This window comes from Lissotriton vulgaris, chromosome 2_2 (assembly GCF_964263255.1).
Source record: "Lissotriton vulgaris chromosome 2_2, aLisVul1.2, whole genome shotgun sequence".
Lineage (NCBI taxonomy): Eukaryota > Metazoa > Chordata > Amphibia > Caudata > Salamandridae > Lissotriton > Lissotriton vulgaris.
In genome coordinates, this window is record NC_141688.1 from 195724366 (window position 1) to 195744089 (window position 19724).

A 19724-nucleotide genomic window follows, 5' to 3' on the forward strand; every position below is an offset into this window, starting at 1 on the left:
TGGCCCCACGCTGTTTAATATCTATGTGAGAACCCTGGCAGAGATTGACCAACTATTTGGCATTAAAATCATCAACTATGCAGATGACAGGCAGCTCGTGGTAGATTTGTACCACCCTGAGAGGTCATCTAGCACCCTAGGCCCTTGCCTAGAGGAAATTACCAAATGGATGGCACTCTCTTGCCTTAAACTCAACGCGGATAAGACCGAGCCTATGCTCCTCCGAGCTTATGCTCCTCAGAGCTGCTCTGCTCTGGCCTAATTGTCTCGGTCCAGCATCAGATCCGAATATCCAGATTAAGAGCCTTGGCATGTAGCTTGATCACTCGCTCAGCTTCAATCACCAGGCTGCTAAAATCTCAGCCATTTGCTAAGGCCTTCTGAGGATGCTACGAAAGATCCTTCCCCTTCTCCCATTCTAAGCAAGAAGGATCATGGTGCAAGTTCTCATCCTCTCTCTCCTGGACTATGGGAACTCCCTCTATCTGGGAGCCCCCGAATCCACCATCCATAAGCTAAAGATCATTCAGAACTGTGCTGCCCGCATGCTCCTACAGATCCCTGCGGCAATCTGCAAAACCAGCACTAAGGAGCCTGCATTGGCTGCCAGTTAAGACAAGTATCCAGTTTACGGGCATGGGCTCGACCCACAGGGCCTTCTGGATGAAGGGTCCAACGACAATCCATTCCATGATTACCCCCTACCAACCTCCTAGAGTTCTCCGCTTCATGTCTTCCTTCTTAGTCACCACACACAGAATAAGGAAAGCTAGATGGGGCGGGGGCTCCTTTTCTTATAACGCTGCCAATTCCTGGAATGCCCTCCCATTGTACCTGCGGAAGGAGCCTAACCTGCTGTTATTTCAATAGCTCTTAAAAAACGCTCTTTTCAATGCCTGTACCTAATCCTCTCCTTGCCTGTCTCTCTGTGTTCGTCCACAGCGCTGGGAGGCCTCAGGGTAGTCATTGCGCTATATAAATTCTATTTCATCATTCATTCATTCATTGTGCTCGGGCAAATGTGGTGAGCATTTTCACTGCCTGTTCAATCGTAAGACCTGCATTTTGACTCCCTAGTTGATAAGGCAATGCTTTTAAGATATTGCTCAAAATAGATCTAATTCATGATTTCTTCTCTTGTCGAGTTCAGGGGTTTTCACCCCGGTCTGCGGCATCTATCATTCTTATAAATTATAGTCTTTGGGTCGCTCCCGGTAAGCCCCTGCCTTTCCTGAATTTATTTCTACATGTCTTGTCATCAACCCCAAGACGATCCAAAAGAATAATTTTTATTTCGGTATGTGTTTGGTAAGCGGAGTAGGCTACATTAGTCAGCAAAGGGGCCACATAAAAAGCACAGTTTTCAATTGCCCATGAACTAGTCTTTCCAGCGCATTTGAAAGTTAGAAAAAATGCAGTCGGTTCTTCTCCGGTAACGCCATTTAGTAGGGGCGCCATGGGACCAGGTGCCATTATCCCTCTTCCTTGAGCAAGTCCTGCAACAAGTCCTCTGACATCTTGGTCAGGTGTTCTCCTTGTGCCTGAATGCTGTTAGTGAAAACAATACAATCCAGTTTGGCTTGAGCCATTTGTTTCTTGAGTGCCCATTTGAGGTTCTTCTGACCATCTCTGAGTTGGTTTATTAGATTCTCCATCTTGTACCAGATGTCACTTTGCTGTGGGCACTTGTGATCCTTGTGCCTTATGGGTATGTAATAAATGGCTCAGGGAGCATAATCATTTTGTATGTGTACTTTTTATGTCTTTATAAGAAGAATTTTGCATCAGGTAAATCTCACCTAAGTGAATGTCATCCCTTTCTTCTTTACAGGTCCAGGCTTCGGAATTTCCCTGCCGGTCCCTCAGGACAGAAGATAAGCAAAAGCAGGTACGTTCAATGTATCTGTATGGGTCAAACCTTCACCTTCACTGTTCTCTAATGTGCAGTATTGTAGTGCTTGACAGGGAAAGTGTTCAGTTTATGATTTAATCCCCTGGAGAGGGATGGAAGAAAAGCCCCAAGTAACTATAAAGTGTGGGGGTAAGACGGGTTTAAGCCACCCATGTTGTTATAGGTGCTGTAGGGTATAGGCACCGGGTGAGGGGAGACAGAATCTCAAAAAATAGACAAAAAATTACAACTCTCGACTCTTGAATGTGTCCACCTTCATGAGTGACCCGCAGTCTAAATCTCTTTTATGCTGCTCCCTCGTCTTCCCCACACCCTGACCCTAGCACCCGCCTGCATAAGACACGCTCCTCCTGGAGTGTGGCTAGGACAGCTGATCCTTTCGGATGGGTTCCAGGCTTCAAGAAAGTACACAGTCTTTCTGTGTTTCTTCATGGGCACCTACAGAGTTCTAGGATCATCACACCTCACCTCCGCCTTCTTGTAGAGTGACCACTGCTCTTCCAAGAATGACCACTGCTCTTCCAAGAATGACCACTGCTCTTCCGGTCCCTAGTAACTCTTATAGCATTTCTGTTCTTGCTGTTTCCTCCTCTTTGGCGTCTCTCCCCGATCCGGACTCTCTATCTTCAGACTCTGTCTCCACTCCTGTGCCTTTTTGTATTGGAGCTGTCTCTGAGGCAAAAACGTATGGTCCGTCTCAACAGTCTCAGGAGGATCGTCATTAAAGGTGGCAGCTTGTGCAGAGAAGGGTTTTTGTATATGAGCACTGGGGTATTAATGCTCCTGATCACACTGCCCTAAGTTAATGTGGCGGTAACCCTAGTAAATAGGCTCTTTAATCATGCACACAAATGGCTAGTTGCAGGGGCAAGCCAGCGTATCAGGCCTTATATATTCAACCCCATGATTTCAATATTGGCGATAAGGTCCTGGTTTAATGTGGATATAACCTACTATGAATTTCCATCAGCCTTGTGCATTGACAACTGAGCCTATAGCAAGAACTTTACCAGGTCCCTGTCCCTGACCGATGTTGACATGGCAGAAGAACATGGCCTTTCACATGTCCAGGAGGAGATGGTAGCTGGCCCTGTCCTTTTTCCTACCACTGCACTGAGACCCATTGGATGTAACTCTATAATCAAGGCCTTTTCTTATGCACCAGAGCTGTTGGGTTTAGCGTCTGGCCTTTAACTAGGCCCTGCTTTTAGCCTTTATTTTTCACACGTATATGTCACCCCTAAGATATGTCCTAAATGCCCATAGCACAGAGTCTAAGGGCCAGATGTAGGTAATTTTTATTTTCCGACCTCTTAAATACCGAGTCATACCGACTCGGTATTTCAGAGGTCGGAAAATAAAAATACCGAGATGTAGGTAATTGCAGATGTGCAATTACCGAATCGGAAACAGTCGGTAATTTCCGATGCGGTAAATACCGACCAGTTGATGCCCATGCATTCCTATGGGCTTTGAAGCCCATAGGAATGAACGGGCATTTACCGGTCGGTATTTACCACATCGGTAAATACCGATAGCCACAAGGGTGCAGGGGGTGTCACTTTGACACCCTCTGGCACCCCCAAAAGAGGCTCGGGTGCCATGTGGCAGGCATACCTGCCCTAAGGGCAGGTCTGCCTGTCATATGGCATAGGTGTGCATGCACACATGTGCATGCACACCTGAAACGGTATTTTACCATCAAGTATTATTTGATGGTAAAATACCGATTTTGTACTGCTTGTGGGACTCAGAAGAGTCCCACCTACATACCAATTTACCGGTAGACATAATGTTACCGACTCGGTATTTTACATACTCGGTAAATTTACCTATCGGTAAATTTACCGAGTCTGTAAATTACAGGGACCTACATGTCAAATTGCTTTTACCGGGTGGTAACGGCCGAATTCGGCCGTTACCACCCGGTAAAAGCCTACCTACATCTGGCCCTTAGTTATTTAAAAGGTAGGACTTGCAAGTGTAATGCTTTAAATCTCACCTGACTTTCTGATGGCTTCTCTTTGGTGTGATGTTGTTTGCTCGAAGACAGTGGACAAAAGGACTATGGTGTGTGGATGTGTTTTTCTTCCATAAACAGGTTGGCCTTGTGGCTGTGTCCAGCCCCTTCATGCACTTCAAAGAATGCTTACCCTGTTACTGGTTGCTGAGGAACACACTGGGCCTCTCTGCTATCTCTCTCTTGTCTTACTAACCAGCTTGGCCCCAAACCAAGTGGGAGGGGCAGCTGCCACAAAACTGGTTTGAAGTGATCTGAAGGGGTGGTTTGCTCATTTACATAGCTGCCTTTTACCTGGGCACAGGGAGCTCTGGCCAGGGGTAGAAAGGTTCTGCCATGTTGCACTTACTTAGAGAGGGACACTGTGAGGTAGTTTATGGTGAAATACAGAAAGTGCTGCAAAAGTGGGTAGGGTCACTCAAGGAAACTTTTAACCCCAATGGTTTGGAAGTGGCAGGATGTTGCATCCTGCTTTCATTTCTTCTCTGTCCTTCTTTAGTGTTTCTCATTTCTAGCTCTGCAGGCATCTATGATGTCATCTGTGTTCCAATTGCATATGCTTGAAAGCAGGGACCGTTACATCTGAGGCTGAGCTGGAGTCCATCTGCTCCTGGTGGAGTTTCTATCATTGGAACTGCTTTATTCTATTTTATCTACTTTACCAGTATCTTATATTAAATAAACCTAAACTGTTACATATACTGCACTTAAAGACTTCAATTTGTTACACAGGAGTTTTCCCGACTCACAGGCTGGTACTGTTCATAAATATGACAGCCCCAGTACCCTCCTCCGTACACTCCACGACCAGTGAATAATCAGAAGGACTGCCCTGCTGTTTGAAAAACCTGAATGGAAGACCAGACCTGCGTGCTTTCAACCCAGTCCCCAACAAATGACCCGATTGGTCAGTTGGGGGACCAATTGTTTGAGCAGCAGTATTAAGAGGCTGTTGTCATTTTACAGTTTGGTATAGATGGTTCTAGCTAGTCCTACGCTTAAATGTAAATGTAAATGTTCAGTATTTGTAGAGCGTGAACAATTACCCGAAGGTGTCAAGTCTTTTAAAGACTTTGCTGTAGAAATGACAAAAAATGTTGCCCCTTTCCAGCTCGGCATAAATAAATAAAATAAAATAAATCCAGTATTTGTAAAGCGCAAACAATTAACAGAATGCGTCAAGACGCTGTGGGCCGTAGGGAAGATAATGCAAGCTATTGCCCAGAGTCACAGAGTTACATAGTGCTGGCCTTACCACCGGCACCAGAGACTGAATACAATTTATATCGCACTTCAAACATTAAAGGGGGTTGTGCGTGTGTTTATATATATATATAAATATACTACAGGACTACAGCGACAATCGGGACACTCAATACAGCATTGCAAAACACAGTATCAGCAGATGGACATAGGCTATGCAGCAGCCCAAAATATACATTAGAAGGAGAATAGAACGTTTTGTGCAAAGTAGTCCATTGTGGGCATGTGCGTTGTGCTGTAAATTGATGGGTGCGGCATTCGGAAAAAGCATGCGGAATTATACCGCTTGCGAGAAGTGTTTTGTGTGGGACTAGCATTCCAATACGAGGGGGCGTGACCTTTAGCATTGTTGTGGGCGTTGGACGTTGATGCGAAGTTTTGCGTCTAAGTGGCGTAGGCTGGAGGCGACAAACACGTTTGGGGATGGAGCGAACACACACGTTCGCATATTGCAGTGGCGTCGGCTGGAGTGGTAAAAAAAAGTTTGCGGCTGGAGCGGACACAGTTCGCATATTGCAGTGGCATCGGCTGCAGTGGACAAACATGTTTGAGGCTGGAGCGTGTTAAGGTACATATTGCAGTGGCGTCGGCTACAGCGGACAAACACGTTCGTAGCTGGAGCGTGTTAAGGTACATACTGCAGTGGCGTTGTCTACAGCGTATAAACACGTTTGCGGCTGGAGCGTGTTAAGGTTTTAAAATAACATTGGCTACAGCGGATAAACACGTTCGCGGCTGGAGCGTGTTGAGGTTTTAAAATAAAATATTATTACCTACTCGAACCATTAAAGACATTCTGTTTTTATGCCCGGACAACGTCGGGACGGGCTACTAGTATATATATATATATATACACATACATAGCATATATATTTTTCATCGGAAAAAACAAAGGTTAAAGTAATGTTATAGTTCGATGGATATGTCAGTGACAACATTAAAGTTTGGAACTCAAAATACCACAGAAATTCACCATTTCTAGTTGCAAAACTAACTATAACTTGCGCTCATGCCAAGCACTGCTTATTACCTCACATAATACATCACTCATAACATATTCTATGACATCATTATGACATAACTAATGACATCATACAAAGAGTGTGCTTATTTTTTTTATAATTTACATAGTGGCAGCTAACTACCATATAACTTCTCTACCAAATTTTGTATTGCCTGTGTCCAGCTAATGGGTGTAAGTGGTTAATAAACGCAACATAGGAGTGTACAGGTAATGAACACATTAGAAATCTTTGTATTGAAGGATGGTTCTGTGTGCAGATGACAGTTAACGACTTGCGTCCAGTATGTTCCACAGAGGTTTTCTGGTTCTGCAGAAAAGTATCCAACAGGGAAAATATTATACATAGTAGCTACTAATTATTGTAAGCAGCCGTGAGTTACTAGAAAGAATTGTCTATGCATGATAATTTCTACATAACGTTGTAGTTTGTGTGCACCAGGTACTAACGTGTGTATATGTGGTTCTTTTGCTTCAGATTATGGGCTATCTGTAACGTATTTATCACTGTATTGGTAGTATAATCTATAGCATCTACAGACATGGTTATTCCAGGTGAGTAATGTCTTTTTTGACAAGTATTCCTTAGAGTGTACACTGTTCTTAGTAGATACTTTTTAATACTCTGTAGTGTAGGCAGGTCTGGTGGCTAAGTGGACTAATGCGTCCACTTTAGGAGCCGGTGTTCGACCTCATGGTTCAAATCCCCGCAGGCCCATTCATCCTTCATTCTTCTTAGGTCGATAAATGGGAAACGTCCGTTACAACGCGGATGTTTCCCCGCGGTTTCCCCGGAGGTTACCACGACTTGCGCTGGAGGGCGCGAAAGATTAAAAATAGTAAATTTACTATTCCAACACCTTCCCTAGTGTCCACGGGGACTGGTGTTAGAATAGTAAATTATACTATTCGAAATCCGCGCCCCCAACGCAAGTCGTGGTATCGACTTGCGTTGTAAGGGACGCGTTGTAACAGCACGCGTTGTGACGGTACGCGTTGTACCGTCATACATCCTCGATAAATGAGTACCATTGAGTTGGGTAATAAAAATCTGTTATTCAGCACCAAAATATGTTTCTGGGTGAACATGTACTTTATAAATACATTTCATGTAATGTATCTCTCATGAGAGTTTCACTGTAGGCAAACAGTATAGTACAAAGTAAACTCTCTCCACAGAGTAAACACTGTTTACAATATCCAGTTTTCTACTCATGTACACTTCGTTTCTCACTGTAGGTTCGGTGACTGTGAAGGGTTTGATACAGCAAAAGGCTGAACAGTTGTATACCGAATAAACACCATGTGCAGTAAGGGGTCTACCTGTAGTTGATTGTTAATGTGAACTAGGCTACCCGTGTATTGCATGGTATAGGATAAATGCTTCACATTATTCTGGCCTGTTTTGTTCTTTTTTCAGGCCTCTAATGCCATACTAGTTTATAGAGTCCTGTAAATAAAGTAGCTTGTATGATGTCATCAATGTTGTAATTTGCAATGCTATCAATGATGGCATAAATGATGTCATAGAACATGTTATTAGAGTTGTAATATTCGAGGTCATTAGCAGTGCATGCGGGGGTGCTAGTTATAGTTGGCTCTCCCAACTGTAAATGTTGAATTTATGATTTCTTTTGAGTTAATGTTACATTAACCTTTGATTTTTTCAGTAAATTTCTAAGGTTCATTTAAATCAAAACATCTTTCAATCACACTAAACTGTAACAATACGTTAACCTTTTTTTCTAGTGAATTTCTAGTTTTGTATTAATGTAAATAATATTTTATAATCATACGCAAGCCAACACCCACCTCCACCCATGGCTTGTGCAGAGCGCAGTGGAGGGTTGTCTATAGAGCCTGTATCAAACCCGCAGAGGTAACCATCGCCATCCTGGGCCAAAACATATACATTAAAGAGAGGGAGGGTGCAGCCCCAACCCTTAATTAACCTTGGGGATACCATCGCTTGGGTCTAAAGCTATTTAAAAAGGGTAGGGTTGCTATGTGGTTACATTCCACAAGCCTTTTAAGGCCCCAGGGATCCTGTCTTCCTAGAGCCAAACCAATAAAGAAAGGGAAGGGGCAGTATGGCCCCATTCTTGAGCTTTCTTAGGGCCCAGGGACCATTGGCCGTTATTTCTTTAAAAGGGATGGGGGGCTGCACACCCCAACCACAAAGCCTTATCTGGTCCCGGGGGCCCCATCCTCCATGGCCATAGTAAATTAATTAGAGGAAGGGGAGTCCATCTCTCAAGGGCAAATTTAATTTAAAAAAGGGGAGGAGGCGTGAATCCCTCTTCCCTGTACCTTATGAGGTGTAGGAGTCACATCCCCCAGGATGAGTAATTAATAATGCCAGGGGGCGCGCACACCCTCCCTGTACCTAATTAGGTCAGAGGGACCAAAGCCCCTGGAGTTGAGTAATTAATAAAGGAAGGGGGCTTGCAGCACTCCCCTCTCCTAGCTTATTCAGAACCCAGGGACCCCATCTACCTGACATCTACCTGGGGCTGTCTACTTTTTAAAAAGGGGAGGCACATAGCCGGCCTTCCAAGCTTCATTACCCTCCGAACAGAATCCATTTATAAAGTAGCATTATTGATGCCATCTTTTCATCAAAGTTCATCATAGTCCCTTTATTCCAAGTTCTTAAATGTTGTTTCGATTCCTCTTTCACTTTTTCCCTTCAAAATTGTCCATATTTTGTTCACATGCCACTTAAATATCAAAGCATATCAGTTCTTATAGAGCGCTTGGTCAATTATACATCACAATTCTTTATATATTTTTTCCATTCAAGTGAAAATAATCCTACCATTATTATACATTTGCATATTTACACTCGTTGCTCTATTCATATTAATTTGTTCAAGGCACTTTTCTGATAGTCCTCAAGATAACAAATTCTCTATTTTTAAGAGTTTGATGTGTAGTCATCTATTTCATCAATGCGGGATTCCATAACCTTATTTACAAGTTAGTCTTATTTTTACTTCACGGATGGCTGATTTATTTATTGAGACCCAAGGTTTTATTTATGTCCTTGTTCTCATGTAATGGGATGATATTTCCTTTTAAAATTGTATTCTGGTTATTGGCGGCCTTTATCTGCAGCACTCTCTACAGTCAATGTACGTGAAGATCTGTATCTTTATTATGGCTCAGCCTTCTGTGCACAACAGGGTGATCATTATAGATTCTGCTTTTCTCTATTTTAGTTCACTGTTACCTCATCTCCATGAGTTCTTGATCCCCTAGTACCTTAGATACTCAGTATTCCCTGCATGTTTATTCCAAATGTGTTTAGCGATTGGGTAGCTGAAATCCCTGTTTAGGTCTTGCCTACGCAGCGCACATGCGCTGCATAGGAGGGGACATCTTGAAATCAATTTGCTTTTTGGGCCAAAAACGTACACGCTTTGCATTGGTTTCAATGGCAATGCGTGCACATTTGGCGATTCCCTAGCGGGAGTGAGCTTTGGCACCATCTGTTTGTAATTAACTTGCAAGTCAAGTCAAAGGTAAGTTTATTATGACCATAGTCTTTAAACAGATACAAGGGACAGTATCACAAGTTTAAAATATTCACATAAAAAGATAAAACATTATAAAATTGATCCGATATTAAATTAGACTCTTACATACCCTGTAATTAACTTGCAAACAGATGGTGCCCCAGCCCTCTCCTGCTCCCGCTAGGGAAACGCTTTGTGGGTCTGCTTGCTCTGCATGCACGAGTACTCTTGCGGCTGGGGGGCCGCGCTTGTTCTTACTTGAGGCTATTGAAACACTTTGACTACTATTACGCATGGTAACCACTAGATGGCATTCGTCCCGTAACATGGTCCACCAGCTGCTCAATGCATATTGTCAACAGCTTTGAGCCAGAGTTACAGCTGCCATGGGGCGCCTTTAAGCTGTCTTTCATTTCTGTAGCGGAAACTGAATGATAGGTCTCGTGGCATTCCTAAAAGTGGCGGTGTACGCACTGAGCAGAGAAATTCTGTGTCCCCATTGTTGTATTTCATTGAGTAGCAAAGTGTCTCGTGCATTCTGATGAAGGCACTTTTTTGTTGCGGTTTTATATAGCGCGTACTCCACCCGTAGGTGTCGGAGCGCTATACATGAGCACCAGTTACATTACAAAAGGAGCATTTATCTTGTTAGGTACGTGGAGATTTAGTACTTTGCCCAAAATCACAGGATGTTGAGCTGATGCCGAGACTCGAACCCAGGTCCCAGTTTTAAGGTCGACCGTTCCAGGCGTTAAGCCACATCCTCTGTTGGGGGACGGAAGAAAGTTACACAAAACTGCCGACAGAATGAGGCCAGGAATACTTTTTTATGTATATTTTAAAAAATTATTGCCAATAAGTTTTGCAGACAACTGCGGTATTGGCAGTTCACCATGGCTCACGGCGCTCCAAAAAGGGGGGGGGGGGGGGGAGAGGCAGGTTTGATTGTGAAGATTTTACGAATGTCATGAAAACGCATTTTTGTTCAGTGCTGACCTGTAGTCATCATCAGAGCTCTTTACATGATCACCAGCTGCATTACAGACGAACACATTCTTTTTTTAGGCACAGGGAGATGACATGATTTGAACAGAATCAAAGGATGCTTGAACCCCGCCCCCAGCTCCACCTCCCAGAGCTGACCATACCAGCTCCCCAGAGGCCCTGTGCCAAACAAACAAGCATTGGCAAAGCCAATAGGTCTCGCGTTTGGGACCTTTAAAGTATGTAGTTATGCAGCAGGTCCCTAAGGCGAGACCTATTAGCTATACCAATGCTTGTATTTATAGATCTACGGTGTTGCAGTTTCTGAGCTTCACTTTATTTGTTGCGCTTCCTACATATCGTTTTTTGCAAGTACATTGCAATACATATAGAACATGGTCTGTTTCCCTGGTTGTATGTTGTTTGATAGTTCTCATTTTCCCATTTGATAGTTCAACAATGTTTGTATTCATGCTATGTCTGCATGCCTTTGATGTGGAGCATTCCCAAACGCCATTCTTGTTCTGTTTAGTTCCTGTCTTGTTCCTTTTGTATAAACTTGAAATCACTAAAGGTCAACATATCTGCCACTGATGACATTTTTGCGATATATCATTTGTGGAGAGTTTAGCAGTTTGTCTCTTAACTCATCATCCATAATCAGTATTTTCTAATTTCGATGTACAATTTTTAAATCTCTTTATGTAATTTATTAAAAATCATATTAAGTCTTATTGTTGAGTGTAGGAAAGTGCCCCTTTTATACCAGCCACCCCACCCACACCACCAAAGGCTGGTGGTATGGGTGGGGTTGCGCAGGAGGCGTTGCGCCGGGGGGGGGGGGGGAGACAATATAAAGAAATAACAATAATACCTACCTTTTGCCTCCGGCCACCTACAGCGCTGCGTCTTATCCCGCCGCTTATACTCTTTTTGCCTGCTGGTACCAGCAGTCCCCAGGACAGACTCCCTGTCCAATCCCCATGCTGCAGATCAGCTCAGGGATTGGTCTGAGCAGGCAGGAAAGATGCCTTGCTCTGATCAGGGAGTCTGTGGGGTTTCTACAGCCGGGTTGCTCAATGCAGCCGGGCTGGAGAAAACCGCAGTGCACAGGTGTGTTTTGGTTGGCCTGTGGTGGCCGGCCAAACTCACATGAGCAGTCAGGGAGTGGAGTGCACTAGCACTCCTCTTCCACCCTCCTATACCTCGGCCTGCCCCTCCCAACACTGCTGGTTAAGAGCCAGCAAATGTAAAATAAACCAATACAAGAACATTGTTTTATTTTACATTTCCTGGCACAGAGCCAGGCAGTGGGGCGACTCTACTCCACCATTGCGGAGGAGGGGCCACTGCCCTTTTGACATGGTTACCCCCCACTTTTTGCCTGGTATCTGATGCTGCTTTTATGTAAGTGTTTTGGTTCTAGCTAACCAGGTCCAAAGTACCAGTGTTATTCCCCTAAACTGTACAACTGTTCAACAATTGGCACCACTACAGACTCCATGTAAGTCCCTAGTAAATGGTGCCCCTGTCACCTAGGGTTTTAAGTCTAAAGAGGGCCCCTAAGGGCTGCCGTATAAATCGTGCCACCCTAAGGGACATCTCACCAAGCTCAGGTAAAACTGCCATTGCAGCCTACGTGTCTTGGTGCACAGAAATATCAAAGAGTTTACATGGGTCACATGCCTGTGTGCTATGCCTGAAAAGCACTACAGGTGGCACAGGTAAGTCAGCCTACTCAGCAAACCTCAAATGTGAAAGACTGTAATCTCTACAGATGACGGTTAAACAACCAGAAACACGTATCTAGAGATCAGCACTATCTGCGCCAACGGTGGCAAAACACTCGAACACTCTTGAAGCAAGCAAGTAACTGAAACTGCATTTACCCCAATACCAGGGGCGAACCTTGGTGGGAGGTGAAGCGGTGTGCTCCTACCCCTGTTCTGTTTAATATTATTCCTGTGAGTCATTGAGCTGACGAGCTCGTGGATGAAGCACCCGCATGCCTGTGAGAGGTACCTGACCTGAGAAAGATGTTGGCAGCCTACTCAGCAAACCGCAAATTTGAAAGACTGTAATCTCTACTGATGATGGTTAAAGAACCAGAAACATGTGTCTAGAGATCAGCACTATCTGCGCCAACTGTGGCGAAACACTCAAACACTCTTGAAGCAAGCAAGTAACTGAAACTGCATTTACCACAATGCCAGGGGCGAATCTTGCTGGGAGGTGAAGCAGTGTGCTCCCACCCCTGTTCCTACCACAGGATTGTGAGTCGGATGACGGGGGATTAGCCCCAGGTGTCATGAAGCTCACTTATTAAGCAGCCACCTTCTTCCGCTGCTAGCCATGCCATCCCCCACGATTATTACTATGTTTCCACCCTTGTTGGATGCTTTGATGATTATACTATAATCACCATACAGTTTATTCACAGCCTTCAATTCTTTCAATGTTAAATTTGCGTGTGTCACTTCTCTAAATTTGCTAATATCTTCTGAGAGCTTTCATACCCACCACCTGGAATCGGTCTATTTTGTTAACTGGTGGATGTTGTAGGCAAAATTGAAATTTTGGTTTGCACCCTTTTGATTTGCTATTGTCTTTGCTTATTGCACTTTTGGGGCATAATTCCAAATATTTTAATTTATTAGTGTCCTCTGTATGTTCTTTAAGTGTCATAAGGGCTTCTAAACATGGAACCTCATGGATATTCAAATTTTATATTTCTATTTCCTCTACCCCGGTTTCAATTCCAGGGTGTTTTATAAAGTGTTTCTTCAATTTCAGTTTTCTAGTAAATTTTGAAAAAATTCTCTATTCTTACATTTTCTTCATTCAGCATAGTATCCTGACATAAAGAGACAACTTTGTTTAAGAGGCTTATTTGATCAATGTGTTTCTTTGAGGAAATATGTATTACTAAATTATCCATTCCATGTTTCATTTCTTTTGTTTGCCTTTCTGCCTCTCTTTGGCCTTTCTCCTCTTTTTTGCTTCTTTGTATCCAGTTTCTGGTTTTCCTCTCTTGTCTTTCTATTCCTTTTTCCTTTACCTGGTACCTAAGTCTAATCTCCTCTAAAGGGTTAAGTTTAATGGTTTCCCTCCTCTCAATTTTCTCAATTTCTTGTCTTTATGTGTAGATTTCCGCCTATGAATTTTCCGTTCTTAATATGTGCAAATCTACTGGCAACTCTATATATTCAACCATACAGGTAATTCAACCTGTCTCAATTAAATTTTCGCTACTCCCTGTCCTTGATCCTCTTCTCATGTTTCTCAAGCCTTTCTTCCATTGCAGCTAGGGCTTTTTTTACAACGTCTATTAGTGTATGATTTTCCAGTTCTTTTTGCAATCTCACAATAATTTCTGTGGCTTTCTCGAATTTGCTATCAGCATGCTTGATAAGAGTCAGTATTAATCTTACTGATCATTGCCACTCTTCCAATAAGCCGTCATCAATGTTGTTTAATGTGGGCATCAATATATATATATATATATATATATATATATATATATATATATATATATATATATATATATATATATATATATATATATATATATATATATATACCAACAAGCTTTCTGCAAACCAGGTAGGTTAAGAAAGGGTAGGGACACTCCGAGATTTATTAAGCAACAAGGTTCACAAAAGCCGGCGTGTTTCGCCGTAAGGCTTGTCAGCCCCTCAGTATTCTTTTACATTCCAAGAACTTTTGAAGGGTATTAAGTTCCCATCATTTGTTGGTCTTAGTCATTCTCGCTTTATCCATTTACTTAATATTTATTTGTGGTACTCAATATGTCTCTATGGGCTTTCCCTAATTTTTCCTTTTTCCCATTCCTTTCGTCATGTTATTATCACAAAAAATCTTACTTGCCAATTGTGCTTTTTGTGTTTCTATTCTCCAGTGTGCGTTCAGGACTCCAATTTTGCACTCTAGAATTGTAATTTATAGATATGTTAATATATTCACTGCAAAAATCAAAGGTGAATGTATCATTATAGATATGTGAAGAAGTCAGAGACAAAGGGCTAGATGTAGGTATCCAAATACCGGTCGGTAACGCCCGAAAATCGGTATTTTCGGCCGTTACCTACCGGTATTAAGATACTGAGATGTAGGGCATCTCAAAATACATATTCAGTAATTTTACTGAATCAGTAAATTTACCGAATCAGTAAAATTACCGAATCTATATTTGTAATGTAGGTAGCACTGTAAACAGTGCTACAGGGCTTTAAGGATTCATTATTTACCACCAACTATTAGTTGGTGGTAAATAACGAATTCCTATGTAAATGCAAATATGTGCATTTACACCTGTGCCATGTGGCACACATACATGCCCTAAGGGCATGTATGTGTGCCACATGGCACACAAGCGCGAATCAGGGGTGCTACAGGGTGTCAAAGTGACACCCTGCTAACCTTGAATTTTTCGGTATTTACCGAATCGGTAATTACCGATTCGGTAATTGACATTTATTCCTATGGGCCTCCAGGCCCATAGGAATCAATGGCAAATACCGAATCGGTAATTACCGATTCGGTAAATACCGAATCCTACCGATTCAGTATTTTTTACCGAATTATTACCTACATTGGATTTACCGATTCATAAATACTGAATAGGTAAAATTCGGTATTTATGAATCAGTAAATCCAAATTACCTACATCTAGCCCAAAGTAACATTTTAAACTAAAAAAACACTGAAATTCAACATTTACAGTTATCGCTAGTAACTATCACTCATTTTCTAATGTAACTAAAACTCCTGCATGGGGTTGGCCAACCTATATTTGTATATACATTATTGGCGTAGTCGCCCTGCCTGTGCCACTTTAGCCACGGAGACTCTTTCCCTCCAGACCTTTGATTTTTCATTAGGGGAGGGGTTGGACATCCCCCTTCCCTAAACCATTAAAAGTACCAGGTATCCCTTCCCCTTGGGACATTATTTTTTAATCAATGGGAGAGGGGGGTAGACAGACCCCCTCCATGTAACTAGTGGCCCTGGTGACCACATCCCTGGGGCCCAAGTGAAATTTGGAATGGGGAGATGGGCTTGCAGCACCCTCTCAATGAGCCACAAGTTGCCCCAGGGACCACATCAGCCTGGGTCAACACATATACGTTAAGTGGAGGGGGTGCACGGCCCCTCTCTATGAGCGACTATGGGCCCGAGGACTCGGGGGTGCCAGAGGACTCGGGGAGGGGAGGGGCTGCGTGCCCCCTATTCTTTTTTTTACGTGGCCCAAGAGAATGCGGTCCCCGTGGCCTCGAGGAGATTCTACTGCTGCTTCTCCAAAGTGCACTTATGAACAACTAGAACTCTAATGTTCTGTTTTGATGACAAAAGTATGGGACACGGAATGCCATCTTGCTGGAGTCAAATCTGTACGACTGAATGCATCTCTGTGAGCAATTAATCAAATGAGGGACTTCATGTTGTCACAGGAATTATGCTCAGTGCACATACATGTTAAATGATATAATTAATCACATCACTCGTTACATATAAAGAAAAATATTGTTCAAATTACTAATGAGTACCACATTCCCCAAGGTGCAGTCATAAGGTCCGCGCGCACACACACACACACAAACACACGCACACAGACATGCGCGCGACCTGTAAATGTGGCCTGTAATTATTACCTAAACCGCGAGATGGCAAAAAAGGCATTTATTCCACATACGTATTTTATATTAAGTAATGCAATCATTGATATTACTGCTCTTCGGAAACATTTTCTATGCTTCATCCTCAGTGACATTTTTAGTATTCAATGTTTGCCTGAGACTGCAGATATGTTTGTCAATGTTTTAAAAAATGTGTATTTTTTGTTGGGGAATAGATAATGAGATAAAAAGTAAAATGCATTTCCATGCATTTCCATGCAACAATGTGGATCATTATATCTCAAATGTTAAATGTAAAGCAACATTTTGAAGAAATTAAAACATGTATCATAAAGTGTGCTTTTATTTTGTAGTACAGTGGTAAAATACAGTATGTTCAACAAGATTGAAAATGGGAAAATAAAGTGCAGCGTGGGGCATCGCGTTAAACATTTTTGCTGACACGGTTCTGTGTTTAAAGTTTTTATTTTCACACATTGGAGTAGGATTCATTGGTACATGCTAATATCAAGTATCCGTGTGCAAAGTAAGCATGGGCGAATTTTGCGGATCTCGCGTTCGCGAATTTTGCGGATTTGCGGATTCGCAATCCGCAAAATCCGCGAATTCCCGCGAATTTGCGGATTTTTTTTTTTTTTGTGTTCGCCCGTGTTTCTGCCAGTTCGCGAGGGTTTTTACAATTTCGCAATTTGCGAACTTACCTGTCGGGTCGCAAGTTTTGCGAACTTGTTGTTTCTACATGTCCAGCCTGTTTGGGACACTCTTCTTCATCACTGCCACTCTCTGTCACCACTGCCACTCTCTGACTACTCATGCCACCCTCTGGCCCACCCATGCCACCCTCTGTTTCATCACCACACCCTCTGGTTGTCCAGTGTACATTATTTTCGGCAAAGCAAAGCACACCTTCCCTGCCTCAAGTGACCTGAATTAATTTGGGGCTGATTAATGTGTCACAGAATATTTTTTTAGCTGGCACCTGCTTCCTTAGTGCGCCCTGATTAGTGATCTTTTGCACTTGCTAAGTGCTTTCATTGTTGCAAAATTAGTTACAACACCTGCCCTGCCCCAACTGACAATAATGAATTAGGGGCTAATTAATGTGTCACTGAAAGAATTTAAAGTTCCAGCCTGGCACCTGCTTGTCTGCTCCTTTAGCTGTAAATCAGGACCTTTGTGGCATACAGTTAAGGTCAGAGCAGGGTCACACAATAGTTGCAAGCAGGCAACCGAATTCTGGAGGGCCCCCTCAGGAAGCAATACAAAGAATCGTTACAAATCATGAGGTTGACCTTTTGCACCTGCTCATTGCTTTTGCTTTTGCTGAAATCGTTTTGCGGTTTTTTTCGCGCTATTCGCGGGGCGCGGCGTCGTGCGAAACCGACCGCGGAAGCCGCCAATTCGTGCGAATGAGCATTTTATTTTTTTGCGGCTTGTTGTTTCGCGAGTTTTTTTGCAGTATTCGCGAGCCGCTTGCAGCGCAACACGCGAATTTACCCCAAGGTCGAGTACGGGCGCGGCCATTTTGTTTGCGTGACGTATTTCCGTTTCCGCCCGCTATGTATAATCTCGCGCAGTAAGCGCATTGCGAGTAGAGGTTCGCACGAGATCGCGCGGGAAATCTAGAGGTTCGCACGAGATCGCGAGGAAAATCTCGCGCGAACTGACTTTCGCGCTCGGAAACGGGCGCCGGCCATCTTGTTTTTCATTCATTTCCTGTGTCTGGGCATGGTGTTTAATCCTCTTGATATCTTTCCCATCCTTTGCTTGTTTTCAGTTTTTTTTTTACGATTTTGCTTCTTATCTATCCCTCTCTTTTCCTAGCTGTATATTTTTGTCTTTTCTGCTATTTTTCTTTACTTTTAAACTACTTTTGTAAACTCTTTTCTTTTCTTCTTCCCTATCCTATTCTTTCTTAATTTTCTACTTCTTCCTACCTTACCTGCCCAGACCATGGTCAAGCCAGGCGCCGTGAAGCTGCCCAGGCACTTGAGGGCCGCAGCGGCGGCGGGGAGTAGTGCTGGACCCAGTGGCAGGACAGCAGGCGTGAGATCGAGGGGGGAGCAGGTGACGCGCCGGGAGATATTCAGCCCGGAGGAAGTGGGCGCGCTGGTCTACTTCGTCCAGCGCCGCCTGCCCAGGACCATCGCGGGAGGCGGCAGGATCGCGGCCGGCGGCTATAACATGCGGGAGCGCCGGAAGCGGTGGGAGAAGGTGTGCTGGGCCATATCCCACCTCTACGGGGTCCAGCGCACCTACAGCCAGGTCACCCATCGCTGGACGGACCTCCTGGACCGCGAGCGCGACCTGCTGGACCAGCTCGGCTTGGAGATCCCCGGGCTTGGTGAGTAGTAGTAGCCATTGGCATTTAATCACTCACTACTATGATGTTTTCTCCTGCTCTGTGTTGTTGTATTGCAAATATTTGTTTTTTACATGGAGCAAGCCAATAATGCCGCTGATGACGATTACATTGTAGTTAAATTATATTTCAAAATCTTCTGTGCATTTCAGGTGCACTGCTCTCCTTCTCAGTGGGGTTGCTACTATGCTTATTTGTTTTCTATTTCGTGGTCTCATTGGCCTGAGTAACTATTATGTATGAGTGTACTTAACAGAACTGCGTAATGCTAGACACTAGGGGGCAGATTACATTTACAAGCCCCTTGCGCCACGTTTACGTTGCCTTGCGTGACGCAACAGCGGCGTAAACGTGCCGCATCCCTGCAAGTCATTTACAGCATGACGCATCTAGGGAGATGCGTCACGTTATAAAGCCATGGGCCTGCACCACAATGGGTGCGTTCCTAGTACGCAGGGTGGGCGGTCCAGCGGCTGTGCGCCTCGCAAAATTGCCTGCGTGAAATCTACAAGATTTAACGCAGGCACTTCTGCGACGCTGCTACGTCAATTCAATTCCTTATGTCTGCTCGAAGCAGGCGAAAGGACTGACACAGCATGTAAAGTATTGGGTGGCCCTGAGCATTACTGGAGTTGCATTGCGTTGGCGACGTGACTCCAGCGATGCGCCGCTCTTACGTGACGAGATGCGTCACGCAAGTGCCTACCCTTGCGCCAGGGCGCGCCGCATTGTAAATGAGGCACATCTGCCGTGTCGCAAGGGTAGTTTTGCGTGACGCATTTGATCTGGCGCATCTCTGGAGATGCGCCAGAACGCGTAAGTAAGTATGCCCCTAAGGGGCAGAATTGCAATTACCGTCGCATCCCTGCAAAGTAGCAGGGATGCGCCATTAATTGTGCGGCCCGCTACCACCACCAAACATGGTGCGCCGTATTTGCAATGCGGCTCCCCATGGGCCCAAAACGTCACCGAAGCTTTACTGCTGGA

The 19724-nt window shown here is 43.9% G+C and overlaps 1 protein-coding gene across 2 annotated transcripts in view; it reads left to right on the forward strand.

Moving 5' to 3' along the window:
* Positions 1-19724, forward strand: part of SMIM38 (small integral membrane protein 38) — a 92269-nt gene that overhangs the window by 51772 nt on the left and 20773 nt on the right. For both annotated transcript variants that reach the window (XM_086959892.1, XM_086959891.1), the window contains exon 2: positions 1832-1888. Coding sequence is in view for 1 of the 2 variants with exons in the window: in XM_086959891.1 (XP_086816017.1) it covers positions 1832-1888 (57 nt within the window). In the remaining variant the exon portion in view is untranslated. The remainder of the gene's footprint in view (positions 1-1831; positions 1889-19724) is intronic.